The sequence below is a fragment of the Gasterosteus aculeatus genome, chromosome 1 (genome assembly GCF_964276395.1).
Source record: "Gasterosteus aculeatus chromosome 1, fGasAcu3.hap1.1, whole genome shotgun sequence".
In the NCBI taxonomy this organism is placed as follows: Eukaryota; Metazoa; Chordata; class Actinopteri; order Perciformes; family Gasterosteidae; genus Gasterosteus; species Gasterosteus aculeatus.
This window is the reverse complement of record NC_135688.1, coordinates 9,840,705-9,863,686: the sequence shown is the minus strand read 5'-3', so window position 1 is coordinate 9,863,686 and position 22,982 is coordinate 9,840,705. Positions and strand designations below refer to the sequence as shown.

General features: G+C 45.1%; 4 protein-coding genes across 8 annotated transcripts; 2 read left to right on the top strand and 2 right to left on the bottom strand.

The window, feature by feature from the left end:
* The first annotated feature begins 707 nt into the window (after positions 1-707).
* Positions 708-9,847, top strand: tmprss4a (transmembrane serine protease 4a). Of its 3 annotated transcripts, none has more exons than XM_040198744.2 (13): positions 708-896; positions 5,692-5,746; positions 5,900-6,043; positions 6,306-6,458; positions 6,557-6,683; positions 6,776-6,892; positions 7,063-7,106; positions 7,364-7,526; positions 7,635-7,801; positions 8,019-8,114; positions 8,191-8,333; positions 8,457-8,609; positions 8,695-9,847. In XM_040198744.2, exons 3-13 carry the CDS (start codon positions 5,932-5,934, stop codon positions 8,704-8,706), a joined length of 1,287 nt encoding a protein of 428 aa, XP_040054678.2. In that variant the 5' UTR covers positions 708-896; positions 5,692-5,746; positions 5,900-5,931; the 3' UTR covers positions 8,707-9,847. The 3 variants fall into 3 exon arrangements, with proteins under 3 accessions (XP_040054678.2, XP_040054534.2, XP_040054596.2); XM_040198600.2 differs by lacking the exon at positions 708-896 and adding an exon at positions 2,808-3,478; XM_040198662.2 differs by lacking the exon at positions 708-896 and adding an exon at positions 3,481-3,966.
* Positions 9,848-10,244: 397 nt separating this feature from the next.
* On the bottom strand, positions 10,245-15,781 carry mre11a (MRE11 homolog A, double strand break repair nuclease). Of its 2 annotated transcripts, none has more exons than XM_040198226.2 (20): positions 15,446-15,781; positions 14,768-14,825; positions 14,486-14,618; positions 14,230-14,390; positions 14,052-14,139; positions 13,761-13,902; positions 13,548-13,662; positions 13,236-13,421; positions 12,962-13,133; positions 12,793-12,873; positions 12,592-12,721; positions 12,389-12,489; positions 12,144-12,314; positions 11,998-12,057; positions 11,750-11,921; positions 11,236-11,322; positions 11,082-11,125; positions 10,943-11,004; positions 10,669-10,774; positions 10,245-10,527 (listed from the first exon to the last, which is right to left on the bottom strand). In XM_040198226.2, exons 2-20 carry the CDS (start codon positions 14,785-14,787, stop codon positions 10,492-10,494), a joined length of 2,067 nt encoding a protein of 688 aa, XP_040054160.2. In that variant the 5' UTR covers positions 14,788-14,825; positions 15,446-15,781; the 3' UTR covers positions 10,245-10,491. The 2 variants fall into 2 exon arrangements, with proteins under 2 accessions (XP_040054160.2, XP_040054239.2); XM_040198305.2 differs by having other exon boundaries at positions 11,236-11,316; positions 15,446-15,583.
* cep57 (centrosomal protein 57) lies at positions 15,689-19,890 on the top strand. Of its 2 annotated transcripts, none has more exons than XM_040199044.2 (11): positions 15,689-15,965; positions 16,367-16,544; positions 16,789-16,989; positions 17,062-17,183; positions 17,333-17,461; positions 17,746-17,823; positions 17,988-18,083; positions 18,270-18,347; positions 18,473-18,699; positions 18,783-18,927; positions 19,021-19,890. In XM_040199044.2, exons 1-11 carry the CDS (start codon positions 15,918-15,920, stop codon positions 19,204-19,206), a joined length of 1,488 nt encoding a protein of 495 aa, XP_040054978.2. In that variant the 5' UTR covers positions 15,689-15,917; the 3' UTR covers positions 19,207-19,890. The 2 variants fall into 2 exon arrangements, with proteins under 2 accessions (XP_040054978.2, XP_040054899.2); XM_040198965.2 differs by having other exon boundaries at positions 18,267-18,347.
* A 628-nt stretch (positions 19,891-20,518) lies between these two features.
* LOC144409496 (uncharacterized) lies at positions 20,519-22,713 on the bottom strand. Its single transcript, XM_078104769.1, has 4 exons — positions 22,219-22,713; positions 21,468-21,690; positions 21,199-21,372; positions 20,519-21,112 (listed from the first exon to the last, which is right to left on the bottom strand). Exons 1-3 carry the CDS (start codon positions 22,571-22,573, stop codon positions 21,243-21,245), a joined length of 708 nt encoding a protein of 235 aa, XP_077960895.1. The 5' UTR covers positions 22,574-22,713; the 3' UTR covers positions 20,519-21,112; positions 21,199-21,242.
* Positions 22,714-22,982: the final 269 nt, after the last annotated feature.

Here is a 22,982-nt window from a genome sequence, read left to right as displayed (position 1 = left end):
TTTGAACTGCAATGCCTTGTGGGATATTCGGCTGTGGTCTACTTTAGTTGCATGAGTAATTTGATATTTCCCAGCAAACAACAAAAATACTTCCTCATAATTTTCCTGATGGGAAATTGACACAATGACACTATTGAAAAAAAGTCATTTGTCTAAGGGCAGTGACACCAGACTTTGATCACAGCAATTGTGTTGATTTTGACAGGACTTTACAACAATTTTTTTTATAATATTTAGAGACTGTACAGTTTGGGGCAGGCATTTAGTATTATCACATATATCCTTGCTGGAGCTTTCATGTCTTTCTTTAGACACTCAATTCACCCATTTTCTTTCTTCTCACTTATTTTCGCTCTATTTTCCATTTTCCATTGCTCTAATTACTCTAAAAACACATACAGTTTTGAAACAAGATCCCTTCTCACAGACCTGAAAGCCACAAAAATACTTGGTTCAGAGTCCTGGGAAGTGAGAAAGTTCAATTATTAACCAAGTCTATTTTTTCAAGTTTTCCTTCCGCTAACATTTCCTAATCTTAATATCATGTTACACAAAATGCACACCTGTGTGTACAAAGGAGGTTTTGGGTACCTTGAGATATAATGGCTTTGATGGTAAATTGAGGTTGTGTGTGTGTGTGTGTGGACGGAGGGAGTGAGGAGGTATTCTTCTGTGTGAGAGGGGGAGCAAGAGAGAGAGAACTGTTTGCTTTAAAAGTGGAGGACAGAGAGATCAGATGCAGGAACTCAGAAGGAATTCTCTCTACAAGCAATAAAGGTCAGTCGAGAAAATCCTCTGAGTAAAATGCAAAATCTTTAGACATCCAGAGTTCTTCAGTGTCGGTGTCTTCAGATCCTTTTCTGACAGGGATTGACAGAGTGACAGCTGCTTCACAGGTGAGCAAGAGCCGAGTGGGGGACGACGTCTCGGTGTGTAGTCACGGGGGGTTTTCTTAAACCTTAACTGTCAACTCACTAAAAGGATGACGATGCATTTCGACAGAAACAAAATCATTCTGCAGGAGGATTGAATAAATGAACTGCATCATGTTTGAGTAGGAGCTGTTTGTTTAAATGCTGGTGTAATGCTTTCAAGGAAACTAGATCCTGATTTAAACTGATTTTCTTTAGCAGTACGACTTATGTTTTGCTCAAAAAAGATTTATTTTGTATTTGGACTGCAGTGTTTTCCTGTGTTTAGGATGTTTTTGCTTTCTTCAAAGTTGGCCTTGAAATTGAATTAAATGCTTTAAATTAATGTTTCCAAAGCTCGCTGTTTAACGTTTCTGAGAAGATTGCAGAGAATTTACATCTGCTGGCAAACTTCAAGTCAATGAGAATTTAAATCAAACATTTTCCGTAGAGAATAAGTGATACAATAGAATGATTTTTAACTTATTCATTTTAGTTAGCGCATCAAAATGATAGTGTGAGAAGAACAATCCCAGAGCTCGATCTGTTAATAAGTTATCTATCCGGCCTATAAACTCTTCAGCAGTTTATTGCCATGGAGCCTTCAGTTTGAAAAAGAACGATAACTCAGCTCCCACCGTAATGGAGAAATAATATACTTCATGAGGCTGATATGGATTGTGTGTTTGGCTGTTGCGCTGTCAGAGCTGATGTGATCACGGGCTAAATGAAGCAGCTTTTCTCAGATGCACAAAACAAGCCTAGAGTTGAACAAGGGTGCACGATTGATTTATTAGATCCATGAACTGCTCCCATGTTCTTCTTTAAAACAATGAGTAATGATCTTGTCGGCCATTGTCTAATCATGTCGGAACATTTTTACTGGGTAATACTAATTTGATTTGCGATGTAAACTCTGTGGGAAATGTGCCATGTTAGAGGGAATGGAAAAGGGGAAATGTACCGTACATACGGGTGATTCTATTGGGGCCCATCATTTTACTGGTATCACACTTCATTGACCTTAACTCGTTGCAGACGGACAGACACACAAAAGGAGGTTAATGGTCCAGATTCAATAGCAGGTCGGAGTCCCTAAACGTCTTGGCAAGTAGTACATCAACAAGGATTAACCAAGGTTATTGACTGAAAGAGGAATTGTATTGTCTGTATTTACCTACAACCACGGATACACCCACTCCTCTAGCTGTTTCTGCATGCTTATATTCTGAGTCTGAGTTTTATGAGTGAGGACAGGTCGGAGGTCAGCTCTAATGTTCATGGCATTAATACTTCCGCAGGTACACAGTCAGCTTCTGTTTCTCATAGTGGCCCCTTTCTGCTGAGTCAGCCTCATTTCTTTCTCACACTCCCAATCGTCGCTCCAGTCGCATACAGTATAGAAACGTGCCGCTGCATCTCTTCTGGCGTGCTGCATCTTTGGCCACATTCCAATCATTTTTCGACATGTTCAAATCCATTTTTTAACTAACTTTAAAATTTTTGTCCGGCAAAGACTGAAATACATCCGCAACTTTTAATAGATTGCCATGAAATGTACATTGTGGTTCCCAGAAGACATCTTTTTAAATTTGAAATATTGGTTTAGCGTTAACAGAAACTGAACAGATTGACTTTTACATTGTGGACAGACGTTCATGTTCTCCTGCTGATGACCTGCAGCAACACTTTTGAGACCTAGTCCTTCCTGCTAGCCTTGCATGCGGCCAGCGTGGCTCGTGCGGGTCAGGGGTTGTCATATCAGCGATCTGTTCACACTGTGAGACGTGGCAACGGCATGAGTCACGCTGTGATGTCAGGAACTCCTGACTGATACCAACAGACTTGTTTAGACCGTCAAAACAACACAGACAAGAGAACCACGCCTCGGCCTAAAGGCACGTTACCGGACAACAGCAAAGCGCGGTTGACTGCGTGTTGTGTCTGAGTTTTCAAGGTGGAACACTGTGCTACGTCTTTGTTTTTTCCAAGTGTGGAACACTGTGATACGTCTTTGTTTTTCCATACGTTTGTATTTGCAGCAGGCTGTGTGTTTGGGTAACACTTTGAGAGGCAAATGGCACTGGAAGAGACCGGGGGAGTGAACGAACACAAAAGCGAAACAAAAAACAAGAGACATGGTGTGCTTTATATCCAGAGGGCTTAAAGGTTTGCAGTGGGAGGAGAGATAGTGACAGAGACAGAGAGGAGGTTTCAGGTTACCTGAAATACTTCTGTTTTGTCAGCCAGGCTCGGGGATTCTAAAAGTCTCTTTGCCTGCGCAAAGCACCGAGACACGAACCAGCACTCTTTAACGCAGAGGGACAGGTTGGATTTAGCTGCTCTGCTGTAGAAAGAACACGGTAAGGACAGCAAGGGAGCGACAGAGAGACGTCGTAAACACAGTTTTTGCAGTCAAAGCCAGGGGGACGACAGTGTGGACAAAGGTGAGAGGAAGAGGACGAAGGACATCCGGGAGCCTCAGACCCCTCCTCTGTCCAGGGAGGGAGGGCAGTGTTGACTCCGTGCTCCGTGTCAGCCATAAGAAGGACTCCCACATCATGCGGGTGAGTGCAATTAGAGTCAACGCATGTAAAGATGGCACCTCGGCCCCCTGCTTTGCATCGCAGGCGGCATGACGCCGTGTGCAGAGCCAGTTCCTCTCGTGGAGCCGGCACGCGACGTTTGCATGTTGGGAGATACTACCTGCAGCCATACGGGAGCGTTTTGCATGTTTGTGCCTTTTGTTCACGTAGAATTATGGCGCCGTAACGACATGGGATCGCGCCACAGGTGCATGTTTGGCTCTCGTGTCCACACTAAGTGCGGTGTTGGCTTCACTGCCCTGCAGTGACGTCATCGAGTTAATCTAAACGCACCTGTCTCTCACTGCCCTGTGATTTTTAAAAACGCGCCGGACCGCGCGCGCGTATTTTGTCAAAGTGAACGTTTCGGTTTTGGGACGAATAACCGAACAAAGCCGAGATAAACAGCGAGCGGGAACAGCGTCGTTCGAACAAAAGGTCGAATCTGACTCGGTTCCGCTTCTCGGCAGGTGGGTGGTCGCGGTTCCGATTAACACGAGGTCACCGGCTCGAGTCCGCTTTATGACGTGGGGCCCTTCAATGCGTGACGTGTAGAATCCCGCTATGGATCGTGTTGAGTCATTGAGTACCGATGAAGACGTTTCCCAGAAGCCACTTGTGTGTCCCGGTGGGACAATAGAGAACTTGTATTTGCAGGTGTGTTTGTCCACTCTTTGCTTCTGGACTTTCTGGTTTTAATAGGCAGGCCTTCCACTCTCTAAAAAGTGTCACTTATCTCCTACTTTTTCTTTATTGGGGTTTCTGGTATCAGCGAGGTCAGTGTATTTTTTTTTTCTCTCAAAAATCTGGACTTGACTTGAAATAAACTTCCATGTTCTGAGCTCTGGGTGAGTCTTTTTAAGGAAAATATTCGGCGGCCTCCGAGGACAACATTACATCCTGTCACGTAAAGAGAGCTAGATACAAAAAGCCAAAAGGCCTTTTTACTACAATTGAGCTAAACTCTTCTTCTGCCAAAGGGTTAATGCACACGAGCAAAAAACATTGCTTGTTTCAAAGGTAAAGCCAGATTTGATGGATTGAATGTCACAACACGTACTGGTAGGAACAAACTGTCTCTGACGCATGCAGCTTTTAAGCTTCCAGTTAGACGTGACTAGTTGAAATGACTTGCATAGTCTAGCAAAACCGTCTCAGCCAGCACAGCTGATTCATAGCTTTCAAAATGATGAAAAAGATTCAAAATGAGCTCCCCTCCTGAGGGGAAAAGAAACCTGACCTATAGAGAGTCTACATACTTTGCTCGTCCTTACGTTTAAGTGACGAGAAGACGAGACACAGGGAGGACATTTTAAAACCTCTCAAAGTTGATTACTAAGCGCTTCCTTTTAAGTTAACTACAGTTCGATGATCTCGTTGGTAAAGAAATCAGCTAATGGAGGAATTAAAAGAGGAACGTTTAACGGTAGTTCTAGCAATTCTTTATTTAGTCATAACCGATTGTTCTCTAAATGTTCAACAAAGTATCGGCTAACATATGCTCGCCACACTGAGTGTGTAGTTCAGGCCGTAAACAAAAAGCTGTTCAGAAGAGACGAAGTAAACGCGGCAGGTAGATGACAAGAGCTCCCTGGACCGTCGGTTGGATTTTTCCTACACGCATCCAATGCACTGTGTGCAATAATGCAGCGGTGATTCAGCTGACATCGTCCTGGAGGATACTTGAGTATCATGGAGCTTAAACCCGGATCCTGTGGTTGAAGGGCGGCCACCCTCTTGCAACATTACAATGAGTTCCGCTACACACACACACACACACACACACACACACACAAGGTCCCAGCAGGGCCCGCCACAATACACTATTCTTTTCCTGGCGGGGTTGAGGAGTCTGTACGATAGATGATCATGGGAGCTGCCTGTAGCATGGGGAGAGACGAATCGTGGCACGCTGTGTTCCGCTAATCCTTTTTGTGGCTCCTCCCCTAGAGCTGCATTGTATTATTAGTTTTTGTGTGAGATGGAGGCAACCTATTGTCACTTGTGTGTATACCACTTGGAATGGAAGATCTGTGCAAACGTACCAGGAGAGCTAATGGATCGCTTTGTAGAAACTGGCACGCAAAACCTTCACAATCGCCACCACACAGAAATGAAACACACTGTATATTTTCTCTCAAGCAATGCGCGTTGTTGTTTCAACACTTCATCTATCCTTGATATTTCTCCCACAGACGGTCGTCCAGGTGCGTGAGGAAAGCACAGCACCATTGAATCCCGAGCAGCCAGGTAAGCTGTCCTTTGGAGTTGGTTTGATTTAAATACATGTATGCTGCTTTATGAACACCCTGTAAAATACATGGAGGCTGTTTCATTATACTTGGCAAAAAATATATACATATTCTCTAATTTTTCTATCATTTCCTCCTTTCTTCTTGTCAGTGGTTTTACGGCCAGGGCGGCACAGAAGGCCCATGACTGCCCCGGAGACCGATAAAGGGAAGGCGTCCAAGAGGAAGAAAGTGCTGCTGACGGTCCTGTCAGTTGTCATCGTACTGGGAATACTGGTCACCGCTGCATATTTTAGTGAGTGCCAATTAATCAAAGTAGTTCATTACTCAAAGGACAATCGCAAACACCACAGGGTGTCACCCCAAAACTGGCCCTTCCTTTTTATTTTTACATCTGCCGTCACTGCTTCGACACTAGACAAACTTGTTTGTCAAAGCCTTAAAATTCCCCACAGAATTCAGTGTCATTTACTGTATGTCAAATCATCCAAGCAAAATGCCTAACCTTTTTTTTCTTCTTTTTTCTTTACGCCTTTCCCTTCCGATGTACTTCACAGTTAAGGTGCTGATTGACAGTAAATATTTCTTCTGCAAGAGTTCAGTGAAGTTCATCCCGATAGACGAGGCCTGCGACGGGAAAAACGACTGTTCCGGGGGAGAGGATGAAATTACGTGCTTGTCCAGATTTACGGTCACCACTACGTTTCCAGGTAAAACGAAACGCGCGGCTCTAAAGCTTTTGTCTCCACGCGCACAAAAAAAAACTCCTATTCTCTTCCTCTTTTTTTTGTGCCACTTCTCCCTGCAGTGCGTCTCATCACGGGGCAGCGGGTGCTGCAGGTGTACAGTGCAGCCCAAGGCTGGCGGACTGTGTGTAGCGACGTATGGGCCGAGCAGTACACGGAGACGGCCTGCAGACAACTGGGCTACACATCGTGAGTCCACCCGCGAACACGAGGCGGCTTCCGTGTCATAGTTCTTTGTTGGCAAGTCTCACTTTACCCCCCTCGCCCTTCTGTCTCAACAGTAAACCCAGTAGCACCCGTGTGCCGGTGGACACCTTGTCTTCCCTGAAAGATGGACCATTTACAGCTATCCGGCTTGGTTCTACGAACACGCCCATACATCTGGCTACCGCAAACCGGTGAGCAAGGCATCTGTCATGAAATGGGGAAAATCATTGTTGTTGAAGTTCTTTAACTAACCAGTGCTGAAAACTGTGTGAAAAAAGACACCGCTGCTGACAGAGTTGATTTCCAATTGAACAAATCTGTGATACAGGAAAATTGTTGAATGCATTTTGTCTCCCAACAGCACTGCCTGCAATTCCGGATCTGTCATATCCTTGTCATGTTCAGGTGAGTTTTATTTTTGAAGAAGGAAAAAAACAACCCATTCCTAACACAGTTTACAGGTTTTTAACAGGGCGGAGAAGGACTCATGGGTGGAAAATGTTTCACACTAACAAGCCCATACATGTCGAGACAAACGTTTCTTTCATTCGTAACCAAAAAACATGTTTTTTTTACTGCTGTTATAATAAAAGGATCTGGACAAAAAGTTGGCTTTAAATGGACAACAGTTGTGATCTTGACAAGATGCTCTTCTTTATCAGACTGTGGCTCGGTGGTCTCAGAGGGACGTATTGTCGGGGGTACAGATGCTTCTATCGAGCACTGGCCCTGGCAGGTCAGCCTGCAGCAGGGGGGCCAGCACACATGTGGAGGCACACTCGTGTCCCCGCGTTGGGTCGTCACCGCCGCCCACTGTTTTTCGGGGTCAGTCTGGTTTCCGTGAAAACCATTCCAGTAAATATCCTTTCGTGGTGTAAATCACAAAGTCACGCTTGCACCTCTTCCTTCAATCTCTCCTTTTGGCCGTTGCAGGAGTAAAAAGGAGCTGAGTCGCTGGAGAGTGATGTCAGGCCAGACGTTCATGAGCGCACTCGGAGGTTCCTATGTGGACAGGATCATCATGAATGGAGACTACAACTCTGTGCGAAGCGACTACGACATTGCGCTGATGAGACTCAGCAGCCCCATCGGAGTGGGAGGTTAGAGTCTCCTTCATTATTTAAACGTGAACGGGTGACATTAGGGCCATTGAGCAGGGCGAGGGCTTTGCTCTCATTGCCCTCTCGTGGTGCGTACCTCAAACAACGTGCTCTTCACTGGCTCAAATTCAGCCTGTGGGATCGACGGTCTTAACTATACCGTCAATGACAACTAGGCAAAATGTTCACAATGAATGGTCTGTCTCTGTCTCTTCAGCCAGCCAAAAGCCGGTTTGTCTACCTCCTAAAGCCTTCGGCCTTCTCCCCGATGCCGCCGTGAGTGTGACTGGCTGGGGATACCGAGAGGAGAACGGTGAGAAACCTACACGCTACCGGTTGTTACCAATAGTTACCCCGATTATCTGAGCATCGCCTCCTTGTCCCTTCAGGGAAGGTCTCTTCGTCACTCCAGGAGGCCACTGTACGTCTGATCGACTGGGCCAAGTGCTCCAACCCCTCAGTGTATGGTAGTGCCGTGACCCCAAGGATGCTCTGTGCCGGTTTACTGGTGGGCGGAGTGGACGCCTGCCAGGTAACAGTCCATTAATGCAAGGGACAAACATAGTTGATTTAAAACTGCAAATGAAAAAGTTAGTTATAGTTCATTTCTGGCAAATGCGTTCCGATGTTATACGAATGTTGTTGTGACTCCCAGGGGGACAGTGGGGGTCCTTTGGTGCACTTGACCTCCTCTCATTGGCACCTGGTTGGAGTGGTGAGCTGGGGCGTCGGCTGCGCTCGGAAGGACAAGCCAGGCGTTTACACTAACGTTGAAGAGATGTTAAACTGGATTCATACCGTCGTCGAGGTACAGAACACAATGTAATGCAGACAAAAATGTAAATCAAATACATTCAAAACCTGTGCTGATCGTTTTAACATCATGCCTCCAGAACAACCCGTGAGGTCCTCCCTTTGGTAGAGCAGCCACCTCCAAGACTCCAGTCTTCTCTCTGGAAGACAAAAGAAAGCCGCAGTGAGAGTAAATCTGAAGCTGGAGCGAAGGGCGTTAAGATCAATCTCAGCAGCAACACGGAATAACTAACACAGCCATATTACACACACACACGCTTTTAATTTCAAAACGTATTGCTGTTTGTGCCATTTCAGGTTATTTTCTCAGGGGATGTGTGTATATTTTTGTTTTGTGTCTCTAGCTGGTCTGGGATGGTTTAAGTGTTGACAATGTTGTAATTTGACGGACCCAAATGAATGATTTATGCAATATTTGATAAAGGTTTTGGGTATTGATATGATGACTTGGCAATAAGTATACTACCAGTTTAGACTGGGGAGATTTTGACCGTACCGGACTGGCAGAGCCCAACCATAATGTAATTTATTACTTTGTGCTGTGATTTTAGGTTTGCAATGTGCAAACTTCTTTTATCAAAGGCAACACACTGTGTACTGTGAGGGTGAAGACCGCTCAAAATCCCCAATATAAGTAATTTCAAGTCCCGGGCTTTAAGGCATTGATGGTGCGGACTCAGTTGATCCGAGTGTCCCGGGAACAGGGAACACGCCCCATTTCTACCACACAATTGTTGCGCTCACTTCCTACAACGGATGCACTTTAAGTGGAGTAACTTCTCTCCTCGCTGTACGTCTGGGATGCACTTTGCTAATCTAATTATGCACTGAGGACTAAAACTCAAACACACTTATGTGGAGTGCCTCCACAATGCGTACAAGTGCCTTCATAAGACACCACCCCCCCCCCAAAGCCAGAATTTTCAGCGGCGGTCACTGAGGGTTTCCCTTCACAGCTAAACGGAATTCAGATTTTGTTTAAGTTTAGAAGTGCTAATGGTATGTTAATTTTAAAATAGGGGAACTTGGGCCTATATTATTTATTTCAATTACTCAATTTGTAGCAAGCAATTAATTTAGCTATTTTAGGTTCATGATTATTTTTGTAGTTTCCTTTTAAAACATTTTATTTATAGATATAGAATTTCTTTCAGGATGTTGTGTGTGCCTTGGTGACTAATAGCCTATATATGATTTTATATACTTGTAAATACAATAAACATTCTTATGCAACTTTTTTGTCTATTACTGAGAACTGATCATCTTCCAGCCAAAAGTTAGCAAAGGTGACAACAGGGTCCGCGTTGTATGTAAATAGTTTTGTGAATTGTGCACACACAAGGAAATGTTACACCCCACTTGAAACAAGAAGGTATTGCATAAGAGTTTCATTCCTCAACTGCTTTGGGCATAGACCTGTTGTGGATTTCTGTCTGGGAACAGTAATCCAACTTTAACCACCAAACTTCTATCTTCAACTGCTGCAAAACTTTTAGAGGCGAGACCGTGGTAAGAAAATGAAATATGGGGCCGCAGCTCTCTGGAGGGTCCATGAAAGGAGTCACGTGTCAAATGACCTTGTGGTCACGATCCGCACACCATAGTTAAAAAAAAACAAGGAGACTGGTGATTATGTATGAAAAAACATTTATAATTTCCTGAACATCCGATAGCAACGCAATCACCAAAATGCATTAATTGGACAGTTTTTACCACAAGCTGTAACTAATTAACTGATCTATTCTCAACAATAGGACGAGTGCTGGAAAAATTGAAAATGCACCTGAAAGTCCTCCAGAACACACTGCAAGCTCACATATGAATTAGCATTCACAGATTTGGGGGGAAAATAAACATTAATATAATCGGTGCACTCGTTATCTTCGTGCACGGCTGGGGCCTTTGAATGGGTCCTGGTCAAAAAGAAAAGGAGAGAAAATTGCATTTATCAAGTGATTATCAAGTATAGTTGATTAATCACACTTTACAGGTAAAGCCACTTTTCATTGGAAGACTCCCCCCTCAACACCCTCGATACATGATACATCTTTTACCTCGTCTTCATCATCACTGTCATCAAATGCGACCCCTTTAGATGACTGGCTCTGAGAGCTGTACTTGGTGAAGGAGGAGGACGAGGAGGACGAAGCTGCAGCTGGCCTGTAGTAAGCAAAGGTAAAACCAAATGGTCAAAAGAAGCATGACACATTTAGGATGAAAGCAAGGGACGGATGGGATGAAGCCAGTAGGGACAGCAGTGTGCGTCTGCAGGCTTTTATTTTTCATAATATGCAGGACTACCAGAACGCAGACCAAACACAGACATACCTTGGAGGGGGTCGTGTAGTTTTCATCAAAGGCATTTCTTCATCCGAGTCATCAATGATCACCTGGAGATGGACAGAGAGAAGTTCAGAAGAAGCTGCAGCTAACATGCTGTATATCTGGGCGTCGTCATCAGACTTGCCTCATCCGAAGTCCGAGATGATCTCTGGGAGGAAGCTTGAAATGCTGAGGAAAGAGGCACAAAGTGGGAAGAGACTGAAATGCACAGAAGGTTCACTTTGTGTCCACAGATCATCACCCTCACACACACAAACACACAGGTAATACTTTCCTACCTTGCATGATGCTCCTGTTTTGGGTTGCTGCTGAGGATTTCTGGGAACGGCCCCGACTGGCTGGCTTTGGTTCGGAGGCAGCTGCCCCTGTGTCGACATTTGAACAACTCAGAACACGGATTTATGTTGAAGGAAACCAGATCTTTGCACATGTATATACACACACTCGGACAGGAACATGTTTTTAAACATAACAAGAATGTATCCCTATTATGTGGAATTTAACACAGATTGTGTTTTACTTTCAATTGTGTTTAGATTAATAAAAGAAATATATTTTGTTAAATAAAAAGAAGATATTGTGTCATTTGCCTCTTATTTCCTTTCCATACAGCAAGTGCATACACATAGCAGTAACATTAGTAATGGCGCATACTTCGCCATCAGCCATTGTCAATATTCTGGGAGGCTGCGTGTGTGTGTGTGTGTGTGTGTGTGACCGTTTGAACAACTGTTTAACCCGGTCTTATCCACGCTGCACCTCTTCTTCATTACAGATAACATGATAACTCACCTCTCCCCCTTCCGCGGCTCCCCCGCCCCCTGCCTCCTCGTCCTCTGCCTCGTGTGGGGGCAGCAGATGGGCCTGAGCCTCCGTCAGAGTCCAGATCAAGCTCATTGGATATATCGGCGTCTACCTGCTCGTTGCCCTGCTCCACACGGTGAGCTTTGGCTCTGCTGATCGCCTTGGAAGTAGAGTGCGCACACAGTGTCACACATAAGACCAGACAAAGGTTCAGGCTCGTGGGCATCATTACTTACTTCTTTGATTTCATTATCTTCCTCGGTCGTGTTCTTTTTGGAGTCTCTGAATCGCTGGATCTGAAAGTGTAAAAACACACGTTCTTTAAGTAAAGTGCCCAATAAACCCCCCGTGGCCTGCTTCCCGCGCGAGGCCCAGCCCTCACCTCAGTGTCTATATCCTGCTCCGTGGTTACTGCTCTGGCCTGCAGGTGGCGCTGTGTCTTCTCTAACTGGTAAGTGATCAGCTCCTCAATTGCGTCTTTCTCATCTTTGTCCACAAACTCCTGGAGGGCCTTCCCCATGCCGTGCTCCGTCAGAAGAGACAGCTGCACCGTCTGGGGAGACAAAAGAACACTATGAAACCCCGTAAGTGTGTGCATAAAAACCTGTGTGTGTGTGTGCGCGGTACCTGTTCGGTTGCAGCAAAGTACTGTTTGACCAGGTCCTCCACTCTCAGCCCCTCAGCCGCTGTGGTTTTTAACAGGCTGCCGTAGTCCACGTTGACCTCGTCTAAAAAGCACAGAGATTGGAACGCGTGAAATGGAGAATGCTGTGGATCGGTTACTGCGGTAACCTGCAGATCCATAGCTGTGCAGTTAGCCAGAGTCAGACCTTTGTTGTCCTCTTTCTGCTCGCGGCGTCGCAGAAAGTGAATGATGTCTTTGGGGTTGGCTACGTGCTCCACAAACTTCTGACTGAAGCGAGAGGTGTGGAAGGTGTCAAAGCCCCCGCTGTAGTCAACCTGGGGAGGCGAGGACATTGTTAGATTGGACTGCAGAGCCGATAGAAGGTGTCTGCAGGTGACCACCTCACCCTCAGGCGAATAAGAGGTTTCTCTGGGGTGAGCGGACATCCAAGTCTTTCTCTCTCCGCTTCCTCCAGCATCTCTGTGACCTGCAGAGTGACAGACAGATCGAGGGTGTGAGGGCGCAGAGGAGGACATGGAGGATAAGATGACCAATGGATGTTAAATCGGCGTTACCTTTGCATAGCACAGGTTCTCCACCTTCTTTGTGACCTGGGGCGTATCGGGGGTGAAGAGGTCTGGGTAGTCACCAAGCACCACGTCTTGGATGAAGAACTGACGCACCGTCTTAAGGGGGATCTTTTGAAGGTTCATCTTTCGACCTTTCACCCTCAGCAGTCCTATGTGCCTATGTCCACACAAACAGGGTGTTCGGGCTACTGTGCTCTTTCTAAAAGATTTTCAGAATATGGTATCCATTGGGAGTGTGTGTGTGTGTGTTTGTTTGTACTTCTTTGTTGCCTCTCCAGGGGACAGGGAGGTGGCTACAGAGCTGCCAGGCTGTGTCACATAGAAGAGCTGCTGTTCATTTCTGGATGGCGTGATCAAACACTCGTGCTCATGACCCCAAACCACCAAGTCGAGAAAATCATCCAGGAACTGCTCAGGGATGTAGTTGGTGGGTCCGTGTTTACTCCTAGAGACGACACCAGCAGAAAAGACAAGAATGAAAAGAAGAAAAAAAAAAAAAACGATTCACAGAGCAGAGTGATATCAGGAAAATACAGCTGTTTAAATCCCTAAACCACTGAGATGCACACACCTGTTCTGGTGGATGGCGAAGAGGTTGAACCATTCATCTTGGTCTTCTTTAGGACGCAGCATCGTTACCTGGTTGTTGACGAACATCCTGTACAGGCGCTCATCTGGGATAGAGCCTGCGCACGTGCATATTATATTATCATTTTCATCATTTTATTCAGAAAATTCTAGGAATGAGCATTAACGATACACCCTGATAGAAATAAACTCTTACCAAGGCCAAATAAGGCCAGCTTGGTGTTGCCTTTCTGCATGAGGATGGGACTAATTTCTATGCTCTCCACGGACTGGGAGTGACCAAAGTGATTGAGAAGACCAGAAGCACTTAGCAGATCCAGCGCACATAAGCCCTCGGCCTTGAGGGAGAAAGAGTAACAGTGACATTAAGGCCACTGAAATATACAAAAAACGACTTAACAGTCACACACATCCTTGCTTATGTTTCAAATATATATATATATATATATATATATATATTTTTTTTTTTTTAGGACTCACAACTCACCCCAGTTGGGTCATCGTGGTTACCATGAATGCTGAATGCAGGAATAGAGATGTTGAGATTTTCATCCTGATAGTTGACCCAGGGGAACCTACAACATGTCAACAAACATAAAGCAACATTAATGTAACAAGACTACACTGATTTGATCAAATGACGGCCCAAAAACCGCAGAACTGACTTGGAGGTGTTGAAGTTCACAGTCTGGTCACTGACGATGTCGAACTGTATGGGTGTGCCTCCCATGCAGTATTTTCTCAGCATAGTGATGCAGTTGTGGAGGCATCGGCGTGACGGCTTGTTCTCGTGGAATAAATCACCACCCAGCAAGATGAAATCTACCTGCAAGCAAACGAGAAAACAGAAAGCAGTGGGCACGTAGAGCAGGGAGAGACGTTCTTTCAAGCAGACAGATAAACATAACAACTTTTACGTACCTCATTTGTCTTGGCACATTTCAGGATTTCATCGAGTGTGTTATAAGAGTCATTGCCACGAATAGCATCCTTCTCAAGGTAACCGAGGTGAATATCTGTGGCAATCAGGATCTTGAAGGTATCCTCATCGTCCCTAAAAAAAAGAAAACAGCCCAAAATATAAGCCGGAACATCTGATTTTGTACCCAGAGTTAACTGTAAATGAATGAACTGTAACAGACAAAAACCAGCTGTTTGGTTTGAGAATAGCTTTGCAGGTATTCAAATACTAAAACTACTCACAAGGTGTTCTCTGAGGACATGGTGACGTGTGTGATGGGTGGTCAGCAAAAAGCCTCCCCTGCAGAAAACACGATATATTTAACATAAAAACATCTTGCAAAAAAATATTTTAAAAAAGATACTTTGGGATAAATTTCAGTCTGGTACTACAAAACCAATGCAAACATGAATTAATTATGGGACTGAATAAGACATTTGTATAAATAATGTTTGTGTTAGCAGCTAATAGAAACACCACAGCTAGGTCACAATGATAAAGAGTATTAATTCATCAACAGATAACGATCTATTCGTGGGAAACATTGCAGAGTAAATCGGAGTTTCTGAAAGAGCAATAAAGTTTACGACGTAAATCGCGTTAACACGCGTGGTAGCTAGCTAGCTAATTATCCGTTAGTAAAGTCGTAGCTAACAGCGACGTCGAGGTGATAAATTAACGCAAAGTTGTCGTTAGTTTATACTCGAGCTGGAAACCCTTAGCAGCTAATTTACAGTTAGGTGAAAGTTATCAATCCGATACGTTAGCTAACAGGAAGAAAACTTGAGTTTACAAATCGGATAACGTTGTCCATTGAACGTTAAGGTTAGATAATAATGCATGTCATTTGTAGTATATGCTATAGGATAATAACAATACATATATAACGTTAACCACAACGTGGAGGAACACAAACCCACCTCTCTTAGTTCAAGAACCCGGAGACATGCCAATAAAGTCCCGGCAAGTATTCTCGCCCCGCCTCTCACAAGGAGTCACAGTTATTGTAGTCTTATTGTGAAACAGTGCGGTTGTAAATTCCGGAAGAAACACGGAATAAAAACTACACTTCCGGTAAGTAAACGGGATGCGCTTGTTTTGTTGCTACTATTACGCCGGCTCGTCGACCTAGACCATAGCGGTGCTGTAAAGTCCATTGTGCCGTATCAGGCGGGCAAGTCCGGTGTATAATCACTCAAACCCCTTTGTAGCTTTCCAAGTGATGTTTTCTTATCATGACCTATATTAGAAGTGGTAGCGAGTCATAGCTAGCAGGCTGTCAATCAGGAATTATAAACGGACTGGCTGTTATTTTACTTAAAAACATATAAACACATTTTGCAAAATTTGCTTCTCAGCACGAGCGACGCCGACTGGACTGGTTGCATCTCAATGGAGACGCTTTCAAAAACAGCTGACGCTGATGCTACGCGGGAAAGGGTAGATTTAACCTTAATTTACTAATATTACATCCCAGCCCAATTCATCTTAAAAGGAAGCGATACAGCTGTTCGCCTCTGCTTTATACCGGCGTAGAGTTAGCGGAGAGCTAGCAGCTAGCAACAGTTGCTACAACCCAGTCCTGATGCTGCAGAGCTGGAGAAGTTTCACCTTAATGTGTTGATGTTATATTTGACTTGAGCCTCGTGTTGTAACTCTACAGGTCATTAGAGGATGAAATGCAAGCTTTCAGCTGGTATGAATTGCACTTGTACTGCTTATGATGCGGTGGCTGCTACCACTGCCATATCCCCATTAGTCATTGAAAGTACACTGTGGGTTTTCAATATTCGCCAGATGTTGTGGCATTCTGGCCAACATGTTTGCCCGTTTCTCTGCAGGAGCCGCCAGCCCCCAGGGGAGTAGTATCTGACAGCTTTTCACTCCCATCTTATAAGGACTACCCTCCTCACCGTCCATTCATCAACACACTTTTGCATCACACACCCAAAACACGCTCGCATCAGCCTCGTCGCTCTTCGTTGCCCGGAAAGGCCTTCCCAGAGACCAGCAGCGCAGGTGACTTTACTTTGAAGTCTTCTTTTCCCTTTTCAAAGTTTCCATTCAGGTATTGTGGTGTTTTCGAGCTCCATGGTAACCGTGCAACATGATGCCACACTACTTGAATGTCACCGACAGTGTATCCTTGCTCTCTACCCCCTCCCCCCGTCCAATTTTTCCATCAGACCATTTTACACCACAGCTTTACATCAGGCCCTAAATGTGTTCAATCCACCCGATCCATTTTCTTGTGTACGTGTAGAGATCTTATCTGCCCTGAGGAACCTCCAGGAGAAGATTATGAGGTTGGAGCTGGAGAAAAGACATGCGGAGCGCGCTCTGCACGCTGTGGGGCAAAACGTTTCGTACGCACCTCTGCAGAGGGAGGAAGTCGCACAGAGACTCTCGGGGGATCACAGAGAGCCAGAAAGAGAAATAAGTGGAGAATCCAACAATAACCAAGGTGGCTGCATGAATAACATTGTTTATTCCCCCCCCTGTTCCTCTTATCTCACGGTGTCTCGTTGTTCTCCAGTGTTGATCACTCACCTGGCCGCTGCAGAGTCTCGCTGTTTGAAGCTGGAGCGACAACTGGATCACATGAGGAGGATGTTGCGAAGTGCCAAGGCCGAGCGGAGCAGCCTGCTCAGACAGCAGGTAGACCCCGAGTCCCCGAGGGCCGTCGAATTAACCATAAAGCACAATAAACACTCGTGCTTTAATGGAGTGCTCGCGAGTAAAAGCTTCTGGTGTTAGAGGGGGGCAATTTGGGTTAACTTGATTGGTTTTTTTTTTTACGCTTTCAGGTTTCCATGGAGACAGCCAGGTCAGCCGAAAAGCAGCCTGACACAGTTTGTGAGCAGGCCCAGCTGGAGAAGCTGGAGCGACTGGAGCAGGAGTACCTTAGGCTGACACACACACAGAATAACGCTGAGGTACAGACGAGGACACGGCTCAGTCTGAGAGGAAAAAGGCAATGTTTGGTTAAACTTACTGTGAACCTGGTAGGAGTTGATTAGGTGTAAAGGATCACAAACTGAATGCTGTAGGTCAAAAAATACTGATCTAGCTCTGGTTTTTCAGATCAGTTATGAAATGACGTGTTGTCGTACAGAATGAGGTTGAAAACACTCAGTTTTATTTGGGCAGTGACAAAAGGGAAAAATACTGCGTTAGTTTTATCACAATAACATTGATAATACATGTTGTATTATGTCAGATGAAAATGCGGCAGCTGGAAATAAAACTACTGGAGGAGGAGCATCAGAGAAAGCTGGTGCAGGATAAGGCCAATCAGGTAACAGCAATTTGATTTATATTATTATTTATCTTTAATTGCCATCATGGGATCACGTCAGTTGTGATGTTTGATATACTTCAAAAGGATTTGTATTCTATTGTTTTAGTGTGAATTTTTTAATTGCCACTCGCTCACTTGAAAATAATGTGTTTGTTCCTCAGCTGCAGACGGGTTTGGAGACCAACAGGATCCTGCTGCAGTCAGTGTCTCCCTGTCTGTCCAGCAGACCGTCCAAAGAGAAGAAGTCTTACTCCAAGGTAAAGAACTGCAGAGGGGTGGATCAAAGCTTCAACCCCTGTTTCACACTTCTGTCTCTCTTTAAAAGTAGACCAAATGCAACAAGACAGTTGAAGTCGTAAGGAATTAAAGTGCATTTGTTTGGATATCTTGATTTGCTTTTGATGATGGGGGGGAACCAACTGTTGATCTTCTCTTTCCAGAAGTCTTCTCCACAGCAGTCGTCCTGCACACAGCCACACTACAGACTGAGCCTCAGAGATGTACCTTTCGTTGCTGGAACGGTAGTACCGGCACACGTGCAAGTGAAAATAATATGTATTCAATGCTGCACCCCCTTAACTCTTAAAAGTCGCTTCATTCAACTCCTCTTCATCCCCCTCTCTTTCCTCTGCTCCCCAACTTTCAGTCTGTAGGCTGCAGCCACTCAGTCCGAGCGAACGTCCAGTCAGTTCTGTCCCTCCTGAAGCGACACCAGCCACACCTCTGCAACCGCCGCGTCCTCTCCAGCGACGCCAACGGCCACGAGACGGGCTGCCGCAGGCCCTCGGACGCCTCTTCTTCTGCCTCCGCTAGCGGGGGGGAGCTGTCCGAGCTGCTGCAAGCACTAGAGGAGGAGCTGAGACTCATGAGCCTGTGAGTGTAGTTGCGCGTGGATCTCTATCAGCAGTGGCTTGCTTAGAATAGTGGTGGAATTTGCGTGTCTGTCTGCGCGGCAGGGAGCGGGACGAGCTGACGGGGCAGGTGGAGGCCAGCGTTACGGACCAGGAGAGAAAGGAACTTCAGAGGGAGCAGGAGAGGCTGCTGCAGAAGATGGAGAGGAAAGGAGAACAGATCAATAAGCTCCACAAACACAGAACACACGTAGGTTTTCACACAGAAACAATGCGCTTGAAAGAAAGACTTAAATGCAAAGGTGAGAATTTTTTTTCTTCCCTCTTTTTTTTTTTTTGTTAGATAAAGAAGTTAAGAAAGGAAGCTAATTCCAGGCGGAGCTGTGGGAGTGAGCGGAGGGTGGCCTCCACAACGTCCGCTAGAGGTCGCTGTCCTGCGCCAGTCAAAGTTGGACCAGGAGAAAGAAGCAAGGGGAACCTGAGGCTGCTGAGGGACATGAGGGCTCTGCAGACCTCATTACGCACCTGAACACACCGCGTTTAGTTCAAATACCTATATTTGGCCCCTATTTCAGTTCATGCATGTATGACTTCTGATCCCTTTGTAAAAACATATCGTTTTTTTCCTACTGTATTATGAAAATGAAATGCATCTAAACAGACCTAAGTTTTCTCTACCGGTCCACCCAAAGTGCATTTTGTCAGTTTCTTTCTCTTAGTCATCCGTCCGTTGACTTTTCAGAATAATTTAAAAAAAGGGTCTGCTTCAAATTATTATTGACTAATCTGCTGTATATTATTATACAAAGTGAGATCCATTTTGTGTTTAGGCCTTTTATCCGAAAGTGGCCTGACAGCTGTCAAAGATTCATTGAAACCAGGAAAATAGTTTATTGATTTTTAAGAAATGGAAAGTGAAAGAATGTTTTATAATAATGGACAACCTGGACTTCTATGAGTCTTAATAGTTTTGTTTTTGTTTTAAATAAGGGAGCTAATTTCTTCTGGTACTACAACATCCCTGGATTGATTGATGGTTACAGATTCTAACGTATTAACTACTCGCACATATTCATCGACTGGATGCAGCCGCTGGCGTTCAAAGAAACCGCAATGATGAAATAGTTTGATACACATTTCTGCAATTTGACTATTCTTATCCTTCCTACAAATGTATTTTTCCAAGGAATAAAGGATTTGGGGTTGCTCATGACTACGGTGCTGTTTTGTTTGTATTGGCCTGTATTGTTTTCGAAGAGATCCAGGGATTCCCTATGTGAGCTGCTACTGGCAGGTGTAGTTGGCTAGAAGATGCCTCGCTGCCGTCTGTTTAACCCCCCCACCCCCCACACACAAAGAGGTGACTACTTGATCCATGGAAACCAACAATCAAAGCAAACCGGGATCTGTGAGCTGGTAATTACTTGCCGAACGGCTCCATGAATGATTTAAACACGGTACAGTGTATTTATGCTCTATTCTATTGTTCTTGAACACCAGTGGATGGCACCTTTCATTCTCACAACACAAGTAGACAGTATTTGCTTTTCTTGTAGCTGACATTCTATATAATGTTAAACGTTAACAATTACAGTACCGGTCACACCTCTCATTCAGTACAATGAGAAGGTGTGTACGAACGGTTGACTGTGTATTTGAAACATATATTGAGAAATGGGAGTGGTGGGATATACCAATTTTAATATCAACAATGAAATTTAAAAATGCAATATTCTACGAGGTTAGAAGACAGATATGGAAAAATAATAAATTATCTAAATACTTCAGTGCTTCACAATAGTGCTCTTAAATCTGGCTCTTATGAAGTTATGATAACAGACCTTTTCTACACCCCAATAAACAATTTATTCAAATGCCAAAAACAGATCAATGTACAAAAGACAAAGTCTACGAGTTCACTATTCATTTTGTTCAAATTCTCATATCGTATATAATATAATCGTTAAATGAAAATGTGATATTGTGAAAGGAAGGACATTTTAGCTAGCTTAGTTTCAAACACTGCCAAAAAAAGACGCAGTTTTGAATTTGTTTGCATAATAGCTTATTACCTTTTTACAATAGTTGACCCAACACTGGTTTATTTGCTAAGAGGCTTTCAGACATGAAAGTAGAGACTATACGGTGTTGATCACTACTCTTTAGAAACGCTGTCTAGAAGTGGGACCCGATTTAAAAGGCCCACATGACCCCTCGACTATCGCATGGGGAAAATAAACGGGTCCGATGTTGCTCCCCAGGCCGGAGTCACTGGCCACGACTGTCCATAAAAGGGTCGTCACCTGCGGGTGTGAGTCTCTCTCCAAATCCACACCACCGAGTCCTCAGAGGAGTCCAGACACCGGATCCTCTCTGCAGAGGGCCTCGTGTCACATCTCTGTTAACCGGGCCCGGATTCCCAGTGAAAACAACACCTGTAACCAGAGTGCTCCGTCTGTTTGTTCAGGTGTGACAAAATCGGCCTGCTGACTCACTCATTGAGAGCCCAACGCACACTGACCTAAATGAAGACGACGGTTTCGAGGCTCATTTCACGTGTTTGCTTCAGGAATCTGTCTCAGTTATAGAATCCAGCTCTGTGACTTTGGGCCCGTCCTGATGTTTGGTCAGAACCGGCCGGTTGGTGTAAATGTCGTCCACAGGTAGAAGAAACGTGACCGTTTTTACCTTGGTCCTAAAAAAGATCAAAGACATCACAGAGCTGCAATGTAGAAATATGCTGTTGTCACTATATATGTTCAAACACACGACAGGCCAGTACCTGCCTACCTCTCTCTGTGTGTGTATTCCTGCAGTGAGTGTCTGTTGGCTCCTTTTCCCATTTCTCCTCTGGCTGAGTTGCCATAGATACCACTACGATGCTGGATGTGTCCATGTAGTCTTCCCCATCCAGAGTCGGCGGTCTGTGCCCGCTCGGTCCTTCCCTCCGTCATGGTGACACCAGACAGACCGGAGCTTATAGAGTATCTCCGGACGGTCATGACAGCGTTCTCTGTGACACAACGTGAACGTGACGCAGTACAATTTCCAGTTTAGACATTAAAAAGAATTCCATAGTCAAATCAAAATGTCATGTTCCCCTTTTGAAGTGAGTTTAAAGATGTCACGACTTTCCATGTTTTGAAATAAAGTTTTGTTGTTAAACCCTCACATATTATTTATTTCATTGAGCCGTTAACTGGACTGCTTTGTAGGATCCAGTATTTATTGGAGTTTGGCCAAAACAAAAGACTAGTGTTCCGGTGTAGGTGCTTTTATTATGAAGGAAAGGAAAGAGGAAAACGGTTCAGCAGTGTTTTCTAAGTGAGAATAAAGTTGCTGGCACCTTGGCGCAGACACAGAGTTATTCTTTGATTATAGGCGCACATTAAACCCTCAGCTATTGTGTAACACACTGACAAACTAAATGATCACATCACTTCACACAGTAACCCGAGCAATACGCAGCATTAACTTTCATATTACCACTAGTTTTAAGAGCTTGAACACGCCGCTTTGTGCAGTAACCGGAACCTCTCACCTTTGTATTGGCCCTCCAGGTCCGGCGCAGACGCGTTTCTCCTCAGGTTCACGCTCGGGTTTTCCTCCATTCCCGCCCGATGCTCCGCTACTGGAGACACCGTGCCAGCTCCCCCTCTTCCTCCTCTTCCTCCCCCCCCTCCTCCTCCCCGTCGCTTTGCGCCAAACGACCCCCGCAGCTCTCGGTTCTCCGTCTCCAGCTTGCTGATGTCGTCGCGCATCTCCAGGATGACGCGCGCCAGGCCGCGGCTGCTCTCCATGGCGCAGCGGCTGCGCTGCCAGTACCACGGCTTCCCAAAGACCGGCGGGGGGTCGTGAGACCGGAGAAGCTCGCCGTGCTGCCGCGGGTTTAACATGATGCTCCTCTGAAGGCCCTCGGCTTCTTCTCGCCGCGTGCCTTTCTCTGTCGCGTTGGCCTCAATCTCAGTCGAGATCTTGTTCTATGGGGAGATTATGTCGCCTTTCACCACTTCTACAGCTGAAAGGTCTCCGGTGATCGGTCCGCAGTCACAAAAGGATGTTTAATTAATCAGCCCCGGCGTCTAGTTTCAGGAAAACTAAGCAGGGGTCGGAAATGAAATGTGCACTTGCATTCGAGCTTGACTTACTAAACCTGCAGGAGCAGTTTATGACAACTACTTGGTCCTGTAACGCTCATGTCCCCGTTGGGATTACAATATCCTCCCTCTGAAATATTAACTACATCTAAGTCTAGGGGGGAAACTGAGGAAAAACCCATTCCTGTAATTCCTCTGTTCTGAATGG